General features: G+C 36.1%; 1 protein-coding gene across 6 annotated transcripts in view; it reads right to left on the bottom strand.

The window, feature by feature from the left end:
• Positions 1-1366: 1366 nt before the first annotated feature.
• The window catches only part of NAA20 (N-alpha-acetyltransferase 20, NatB catalytic subunit), a 14513-nt gene continuing 5387 nt past the window's right edge, over positions 1367-10492 (bottom strand). For 2 of the 6 annotated variants that reach the window (XM_081831990.1, XM_031032757.2), the window contains exons 2-4: positions 8443-8509; positions 7662-7797; positions 2081-2469 (exon numbers count right to left, since the gene is read on the bottom strand). In XM_081831990.1, the coding sequence (XP_081688116.1) occupies positions 2181-2469; positions 7662-7797; positions 8443-8452 (435 nt within the window). In that variant the 5' untranslated portion in view covers positions 8453-8509 and the 3' untranslated portion in view covers positions 2081-2180. Of the gene's footprint in view, positions 1883-2080; positions 2470-7661; positions 7798-8442; positions 8534-10492 lie in introns of those variants that run through there. The other 4 variants (XM_031032756.2, XM_081831989.1, XM_006737628.3 and 1 more) reach the window with 3 other exon arrangements.

Raw genomic sequence — 10492 nt, 5'->3', positions numbered from 1 at the left:
CGTGTTTCCCAACCTTACTGGACAAGGGAATCATTTCTACCTGTAGTACCAATAAACATCCCCTAGTGTGTTACAGCAGAAGGTAGCTACTGTAATCCAGGATACATTTAACTTAGGCTTGGTTTAGAACACGTGAAAAACACCAAAGGTAACCAACTATAATGCCAAAAAAGAAAACTTAAAGTAGCACAGAGATATTAACACATTTGTTGAAGCACTGCTCATATCCTCAAGCAAAAAATATTTGCCTTAATTAACTGATCTGATTATTTTCTTTAATCTGGCCTGATTTCTCAGGCCTATTTTTTTGTTTTGTTCACTGCCCAAGTTATTTGACTCGAACTGTCATCTTCAAGAGTATTTTTTCACCTGGGAGGGCAACTAGCAACTTTATTATTTGCAGATTTAATTGGGTAAGGCTTACTAAATGTACAAAAATGTTAAAGAATAAAAAAAGCTAGTAAGTATGGTACTGAGTTGTATCTTGAAAGTAAGCTAGTGTTTGAGGGCAGAGGCGGCCAAGACAGCCAGGATCAAAGGCACACCTGTGTTCCGCCTCAGTGCTTCCAGCTCTGGACCAGTGTCACCCAGCTGCTGGGTGTCACGTGGGTCCTGACTATGGAGTACTGAGGTCTGGTTAGCCAGGAGGAACATTTCTGATTTTAATACCCTTTAGCTAAGTACAGAGTCAAGGAGTGAGATGAAAGCAGGTCAAAATGCTAATTAAGTGACTTATCAGAGTCTTCTATAATTCTGTCCTGTTTATGCTGCATAAGAACAAAAATTAATAGTCAGGTTCCCAATGTAAACTCCTACCGCCACTTTCTGGCTGGTGCCAGCATGAAATGCGTGAAGGAAAAAGTTTGTCTCTCACCTTCAACTCCACCAGAGTAAGTCCTTTAAGAGGCAAAAGCTTTTTAGTAATCGTTTCTGTGGGGTTTTCTTTAGCCACTTCTTTTACTCACTGGATATTTTCAGGTATTACAAGTAAAGAAAACTAAACATGAAACTACATGGGTCGCCCACAACTAGTTTTATGGCCTTTCTTTTGGAATTAGGTTTTTTCCCCTTTAAAGAAACCTCAGTGTCTTTTTATATTTTCAAAGGCAGGATTTAAGCAAAGTGGTGTGAGATTAGACAAGGAAAAGATCTGGGACTTAACAGTATGTAAACAAGTATCTGGGAAGAATTTACTATGCAATAAGAAGGATGCCTAAATATTGCTGGGCAGGGGCTGTTTCAAGCATGTATTTTAAAAATGCTTTCTACGTAAGCCAAACAAGAGAAACATCATATCCTAAATGGTGGCTCTTCTCAATCCTGATCTTATTTTATAAATGACCAACAAGCTTCCAGAACACATTCATAGAGTCTACAGTGCATTTTATTATACATCTTAGATTTATACATTTCATATATGCTTTTAAAGCTTCAATTAACAGTTCGATACAAAATAAAAAATATGTATGTAGCAGTGGTTCTCAGGCACAGAATTTAGGAGGAGACTGGAGCAAGTTTTTTCCCTAGCATATAGTAAATATTATGAAACAAAATAGTGGAATGTTTCCATCTGACCCAGCTGCCTTTTTGATTGAATTTTATTACAGTGAACAGCTTTAGTAGGTAGGATATTGCTAACTGGAAACAATGAGACTCAAGTCTATAACCTGTATTTTCTTGAAGTCTGTGAGACCTAAATGATTACTTTTCTCCTAATAGAGCTCCAAGATCATCCAATGAAAATAATATTGTCCATAAAATATCTGGAGCATCAGCCTAAGAACCACTGCCCATGGTTATTCAATGTCTTCAGGCCTCACAGGATGAGGTAATGGTATGATGGATTTCTTCTCAGTGTCTCTGGAAAGTGCTTTCCTCATATCTGTTAGGAAGCAAAATTTAATGTAAGTACCCAAATACCAAAATACCTTATGTCAAAGTGTGTATGTAAAGTTCTCATAAGAGGTTTGTCCCCTACCCCATTTCCTAGGTCCTCAGAGACAAATGTTTTTAAGTGAGACTCCCAGTCACCAGTACTCAGTTCTTCATACCAATGTTCTTTTGACAAAATCTTAGTAAAATTAACATGCCGGTAACATAATAAAACGACTGATAGCAATTAACCATTGGTTAATGTAATTTAACCATTGATACGTTCATAAAGGCAGGTTAAAGGAGATTTAAATATTATAGCTCAAATTTAAAATATTAAGTCCAACAAATACTATGATTCTTTTCCATTTGTTAAAATGACTACAGTGTGTAGAATGAATGTAAGTGTTTTGGCTTCTCTTGGGGGAGACTGCCACAGAAGGGAGCTCACCATAGGCGTCCTCGTCGGGCTCTCCGTTGCTGGCCGAGTAGTACTCTATGACCGTCCGGTACACACTGTAGCCCAACTGCTTGTACATGTTGACTGCAACTTGGTTAGATACTCTTACAAAGAGATCGACAAAAAATCCACCCTTTCTTTAAGGAAAAAAAAGGGAAAATGTCAGTTACATATTTTTAAAAACACTTGTTTTTAGTTGGCTTTGACTACTCTTCAAAGAATGGTAATAATAGGACCTTGCAGCTGATTACCTCATATCCATTTTTATTACTGAGGATTTATGACAATTACTTTGAGGTACAAAGAGATGATTTTCTCTTAGCATACTAACATTTTAAAACCTGTATTTTCTTTAAAAGATAAACTTTTAAAACATTTTTTAAAACCATAATTGTCTTGTGTATTTTATATCACTGTAAATGACATGCTCATTTTATCAACTAGTGATATATTTTCACCCATATGTGCAAATTAAAGATTTTGAGCAATAACAAGCACCTGTGTGCCCATGGCCCACGCGTAACGACAGGACACGGGCTGCCTGACACTGGCAGCCCTGAAGCCCTCAGGTCTCTCTGGGCATTGACAGCCATCCCCTTTACCCAGAGGTCTCCAAGTCTTGACTCTTACTCTCATTTGCTCCTTGGTTTTTGCTGTAGATTCACCACCTAGTACAGTTTTTCCTATTTATGAACTTTATATAAATACTATCGTACTTTGTATATCATTTGGTGATTTGCCCCCCTCAGTAATGTGCAAGTCAGCCTGGTGTAGCTGGATCTTGTTCATCTTCCCTTTGTTTAGCATTCCGTTGTATGGATGGATATACTATAAGTTGTCCATGGTTCCACAGATAAACATGTTGGGATTCTACTATTATAAACTATGCTGCTATGAATATTTTTATTGTATGTCTCATGGTACAATATCTAAGGTCTACAACTAGGAGTGTGATCACTGGCTCATAGGGGCATCTTCAGCTTTTTTAGGTAATACCCATTTCCCAGTCTGCTCACACTCCCAGGAGGAGGGTAAGACTCCATTCCCACAGTGACAAAGGCTTGGTGCATCAGACATTTTTATTTTTGAAAATCTCATAAAAGTATCTCCGGGTAATTTTAATTGGCATTTCTTATTACTAATGAGGCTAAATATATTTTTGTAGGCCATTTAGATTTCTCATTTTTTAGTCCTTATTGGTCTTTTACACATTTTTTTTTCTCTTCCCAACTGTGGTTCTCTATGTATTCTGGATAGTTGACATTATGTAAAGGATTGTTGCAAATCTTTTCCCAGTTTGTGGCTTGACTTATTATCCTCATGTAACTTTTGATAAAGTTACTTCAGTGAAGATGCATATGAGCCTCTCCTTTACAGTCAGACTTTTTATAGCTTATTTAAGAAGTTCTTTTCTACCCTGAGGTCATGGGTTACTTAAAAGGGCTTTTGAGTTTTGCTTTTCACATCTAGGTTTTTAATAAATCTGGAATTGATCTGTGTATGGTAAGGTAGTAATCTGGGAAGTTTTTTTCCCACGTGGATATCCAGTTGTGCCACCATCCCTACTGAAGAGAGTGTCCCTTCACTGCTGCCCTGCAGCTGCCTCCTCTGGAGTGTGTCAAAATCCACATATCCCTGCATCTGTTCCTCGATTCTGTTCCACTGGTCTGGACAAGTACACCAGCAGTGACACAGAGCTCGCTCATTACTGCTTGATATCTGGAGGGGCAAACCTGCCCATTTTGTTGTTGTTCAAACGATCTTATCTCCTTCCATTCCCCTGTAAGCGTCAGAATCAATTTAACAAGTCTCACAAAAAAGACTGGAGATATTGATTGCAATTACATTGGCTCCATGGATCAAACACCAGTTTAGCCCTCCATGCCACTGACCTAGTTCTCTCTCCACTGAGATAGGTCATCTTTTCTGTCTCTCAGGGAAGTGTTGGAAACTTCAGTGAAGTCTCACACAGCTTTTGTCAGATTTTTCTCAAAGGGCTTAAGGTATTTTGATGCCACTGTAATTGGCATCTTTTCCTAAATTTTACTGTTTGTATAGAAATTGAAATTAAATTTTATACTGACTGTCCAACTCTGCTTAACTTTTATTCTAAACATTTATAGCTTCTTGTGGTTTTGTTTGTACAATCTTATGTGTACAAAGTAAGAGTTTTGTTTCTTCTCAGTCCTTGTATCTTATTTTTCTTGCTGTACTGTGCTGTCTAGGATTTCCAGTAAATTACTGAAGATGGGCTGACTGTAGGCATCCTTCTTGTCTCATCCCTCTCTTCAAAGGGAAAGCATTCAATGCATCACTGAAATTATTTACTACAGGTTTTTGGTAGATATTCTTTTTTTAGGTTAAGGAAGTTCTCTTCTATTTCCTTCATTGCTAACAGTTTTTAATCAATAGGATTTTATCAAAGCATTTTCTGCACTTACTAACAAATGTTCTCCTTTCATCTGTTAATATGGTGGAATACATTTACAGATTTTCTCATGTTAAAACAACCTTCCTTCCCCTGATAGATCATCCTTTTTATGAATTACTGAATCCATTTTGCTAAGATTTTTCTGGGACTTTTGCATCTATAAAGACTGATATTTTCTTCAAATTTTCATTCCTCTTATTTCTTGTTGGGTTTTCTTACATAAGTATTAGTTATTTCAGCCTTAAAAAAAAGTTGAAAAATGTTCTTTTTTTTAGTTTGTGTAAAAGTGAACTTATTGTCATTACTTCTTAAAATAGTTGGTAAAATTTGCCAGAGAATCCATAGCTTTCTGGAAAGATTTTTAGCTACTGATTGTAATCTGTTGATGAAGGGAGTCTGCCTGCAACCTATTTTTGTACTGCTCTCCGGCTAAGAACAGTTACTAAAATTTTGAAGGGGTGTTTTAATATACACATACACACATACATACATATGCACATACGCAATAGAGATATTAACGGGCCTGTAAAGCCTAAATATTTATCTGGCCCAGAAAAAGTACTCACCCCTATTCTATGCCCTTAATCAATCTAATTGTTTTATCAATTAGAAAGAAGCATGTTCAAATCTCCCATTATGATAATGTCTGCTTATTTCTCCTTGTATTTTTATCAATTTTTGCATTTTTACTTTGAATTTATGTCACTGTGTACATAAAATTTGTAATTACTACATCTTCCTGATGCATTAAATCTTTTCACCTATAAGCAATGACCCTTTTTTACTCTGATAATTATTGAACTATTATGTGACTCTTGTTAAGTATACCAACTGTCTTTTGGTTAGAATCTGCATGATAATTTTAAAAATTTCTTTCAATCTTTGTCTTTAATCTTTACATATATGTCCTGTAAATAGAATACAGTTCTGACAGTCTTTGTCTTTATTTTACTGTTGTAAGAACACTTCAGTATGAGGTTTTTCCCTCTTAATAAATTTTAAATGCACATTATTGTTTACTACAGGTAAATGTACAGCAGACTATAGAGCTTATTCATTCTGTTTAACTGAAACTTATGCCTGTAACTTCCCATTCCCCTCTCCCCCTGGTCCCTGGCTACCACCATTCCACTCTTTGATTCTCCAAATTTACCTGTTTTAGATATCTCATAAGAGTGGAATCACACATTATTTGTCTTTCTGTGGCTGGCTTCACTTAACATAATGTCATCAGGTCTTTGTCTTTTAACTGGAGTAATTAGTCCATTAACATTTAGTGTTGTATTTATGGATTATATTTGGATTCATAGTAACATCTCATTTCAGGCTTTTTATTTGTTTTACCACTTTAATTTCCTTTTTCTTTCTGGTTTTTAATGTATACAGTTAAAAATACATGTATGTATGTATGTAGATAGGTACATATACACACACACAAAAATCTTATAGCAACTATTCCAAAGTAATGAAAATTTAGAAACTGGTAAAGAAGGGAATTTAGTGGTTTTCTACTCTGAGAGAGAATTTATCCCATAAGTACATAAAATCATATGTGTACAGTAATAACTAATTAGAACCCATTTCTTAACTCCCTGTCCACTATATAATAATGCCAAATACTTTTTTTCAATAAGATAATGCCATTAACAAATATGTAAAAACTAAAAATTTTCAAGTACTAGAACTTACTTCTTTTTCAGCTAATACTATTTTCTCTCTTCTCTGAATAAGCTCAAGTTCCTCTTGCCCTAACTAGGCCCAGAGCATTTTCAGGCCATGGTTACTTCTTTAAAACTTGCCTTTTTAAAATCCATTAAGTGGAAAACCTCAAGAGCCCTTCTCAGCAAATATTCCCTTTCCTATATACTGCTAGGCATTTAAAAGTAGAGAAAAAAATAAATGGTAGCTTGACAACTGATTAAACTTATACACACATCTCTTATCTCTTTTAGAATGGGAGCTGGCAGGAGTCTTTTAATTAAATTACTTTTATCTCACATAATGAGGGTGTGAGATTGACATACACAATAGGTCTTTTTTTAAAAAGCCCTAATGCTGGCAGTTCCCAAACTGTGCTCCAGAGTGCTCCAAGGTGGCCCTGTAGGATATTTCAAATGTTTGGGGAAAACACAGACAAACCTTACATGTCAGATACTGGCAAACTACTAGCTTGATATAATCACAAATGCAGCATTACATGGTGTTACATTTCTTTTGATGACAGAGTAGGTCATCAAAGGTTTTATGAAGCCAGGTTTTGGCAGTTCCTGTGACTTAAAAAACCCCCAGTACCACAAGAAAATCAGTATGAAACAAGAATGCAGGTGGTTGTGTTGAATCTGTTTCCAAGGTTGAGAAGTCATGCAATTCCCAAAAGGCACACACATCTCATTAGTTGGTAACCACAATTACTTCATAATGAAATAAAAATATTATTTCTTTCAATTTGTTTTTTTTTTCCAAACAGCTACTAGTTTGTTAGGCCATAAATACTTACTAAGCAGTTAGGACATAACTGCGTAAGTCTGAACTGAGGGATTTTTTTTTTTTTGGCCATAGGGGCACTATGAAAAAGATCACTGATATGCCAAGGGCAACGTTAACAAAGAATTTAGGAATATCTGCCACAGTGGCAAGAACACTAAAAAAAAAACCTTAAGGGCTAGTCTTTGACTGCACCTGTTACCAGCACATAAGCCCATGGCAGGTCACTCACTTCACCTGATTTTTCTTCAATGGCTAAATAGGGACAACACTACTACTCTGAATATGTGAATACCCTGCAAACTGTGAAGCACAACATTCAGGCTGAACAGAAAAAAAAAAATCTTATACATTTTCACCATAAGAAAAATCAAATAGGGTTTATAAATGATCACTTGAAAAGCAGGATCTCACCTTTCTGAAATCTCCTCTAACAACTCCATAAGTTTAGCAGCCAAACCCAGGCGTCGAAATTCCGGAGCGACAGAGAGAGCGGTGACGTGCCCGTGCCATTCTTCCCTAGCTACTGAGCCTTCCGCTTTACCCATGACTGCCAACAAAAGATTGCACTCAGTAATTAAACACACGGATTTATACATGAATACAGAATGACTGTTGGCACATTTTTATGATAAAGGAAACTAATGACAAAGTTTTAATTTTTAAGTAACACGTAAAGTCATCTAGCTAATGGTTAATAGTGCTCTTAATTTGACTTTCACTTAGAGAAAGGTTTCTTTTTAAAAAAAAGGAATAAACTAAAAACGCAACTAATTTTGAACAAAGAACCAGAATATCTATTTCTTTAAATATCTACATTTCATGTAGTTATGTATGTGTACCCAAAACTGAGATAACCCACAGCTCAAATTTTCATTAGTAATGCTACTAATTCAATGGAGATGCTACAATTCCTGTGTTATGTACCAAATAAACCATGTAGAAATGTAACATAAGCACAGAATGAAAGATCCATGAAGCCTGAGGTCATGTCTGTCTGTATCTACCCCTGAGGCCTAGAGCACAATGCCTAAAATGTAGAAAGCATCGTCGAGCTGTCAGTGGTTAAAGGAAATAAAATTATAGGCATCATGATTATATTTCCACCTCTGCAATCAATCTAAAACAATCAGTTGAAATCTATATTAAAATCTCAACTGCCTACCCAAAAAAGTTCTAGTGGTATTATACTTACTATAACCCATTAACTCTCCACCAGGTGCCTCCGCAACAATGAAGTACTCTGGCCAGTGGGCAAGGTACTGTAAGTAAAAAGGAATCCCATACTAGAGTCTCGTTAAGGAGTGTGGAAAGTAACGGACAGTACAAAGTTCTTCATAAAAGAAATATTGTGAAGAAAGTTCCTTTGAAAAGTACATTGTTACTTTATCCCCAGCTCTATATATGTGTGATTTCTATATTCATGTCAGTACATTAAATATTTAGGTCAGCACTAAGAATTTATAACAAAATTGCCTGAATACAGAACTTCAAAAATATAAGTGGCAACAACACCATCTAACAGCAGAGAGCCAGAAGTCTGAAGTTCTATCATCTGTGTCCATACTGATCGTACTGTATCTAAATCTCGGCACAGCACTTATCACTGGATATTGTTTACTATCTCCCTTTTGGATATGAATGTCATGTTCACTCTATCCCTGGTGCTTGGCACAAAGTAGATGCTCAGTACATTTGTTTTTCCATAATTGCACTAGAAAATTAATGACTAGTTCCTACTTTAGCTTCAGCTGTGTGGCTGTGAAAGTAACTTTAAAAGTTAAGCACTCACTCCCAGAGTCAACAATTACCTAGTGTTTCCCCTGCACTGATTCAAATTCTCTCTCTCTGGTACTACAAATAAAAGCTGACTTAAAAGTGAAAGCCTGAATAATTTGCTCAATATGAAACTCTTCAATCCTGGCGTCCTTACTGACATGTGCTTATTCTTCTATTTCTTCTTAGTGTAAGCTTGCTGATGCAATTCTATGAGGGGCCACCACCAATCACACAATTTTTTTTAAGGTTCTGTAAAATCTCAGTTGTAAACTCTTCAGACTCTCCTCTGAACAACAGCCACTGTTTTGAGCACTCTTCAAACATAACCAGTAACAGGGCAGGCCGGCCAGTCTTCTTGCCATTCAGCCACCGACACACACCATTACCACCTCTCCAGCTCCAGGAGGAGGCCAGATGTCGGCTCAGCAACTACCAAGCCCTGGCAGGTTACTTTCAAACATGGCCTCACCTGGATTATGGGACTTTTACTGTAAATTTGAAGTGTCAGTAGACACACACGCTATAACTTGATTTCGCATCCTAATACTTTACCTTATTATGCAGTGAAAATTTTTGTGTCATTCAGAAGTCTTTTTTTTTTAAACATGGAGGTCTCTTTAAAAAGTCATAATTTTTGAAATATAAAATGAAACCTTTTGGTGATTTTTTTGCTTTTTCACTCAGCTTTATTTCTGATATGTACCCCTGTCATTACCTATACCTATAATTAATCTTTAATAATGTACAGTACACTCCATTGGGTAAACAATTTAAATTTCCTATCGACGAGGGACATGTGGGTTATTTTCAGTTTCTCAAAGATCTTTTTAAATTCCTCATGAATACAGTATAATTTAACCATTTCCTTGTGTGTGAATGCTATTCTAAATTTTTAATACTAGAATTCTGCAATAAAATTTTTTGTAATGACATACTCGGGTTAACAAACATTTCCTATAATGGGACAGACAGTAAATATTCGTGGCTGGGTGGACCCGCTCTGATGTAACTACTCTGTGAAAGCCACGGACAAAGCTACAGACAATATGTAAATTACTCAGCGTAGCTGTGTCCAATAAAACTGTATTTACAAAAATAAAAATAAGCAGTGGACCAAATTTGACCCATGCACCTTAGTTTGACAATTCCTCCCCTGACTGACTCTCTTATTTTTAGCTTCTGGGAAATGGAATTAGTACTACGTATTACACTGCCAACGTGCCTTCCAGAAAGACTGCAGCAATTTATACTTGTCACTAGCAATTTATGAGAATGCTCCTCTTACGCTCATCAGCATGAGTTTTATCATTTTTTTAATCCTTGATAATTTGATAGGTAAAGCATGGCATCTCATTTTGGTTTTAATCCACATATCTTTTGACTGGTGAGACTGAACTCTTAATAATGTCATTGGCTTCTTATATGCCCTCTTTTGTTAAATTATCAGTTAATATTACCCTCCTACC

This window comes from Leptonychotes weddellii, chromosome 10, assembly GCF_054177405.1.
Source record: "Leptonychotes weddellii isolate Sample4059 chromosome 10, ASM5417740v2, whole genome shotgun sequence".
NCBI lineage: Eukaryota > Metazoa > Chordata > Mammalia > Carnivora > Phocidae > Leptonychotes > Leptonychotes weddellii.
This window is presented reverse-complemented; position numbering and strand designations above follow the sequence as displayed.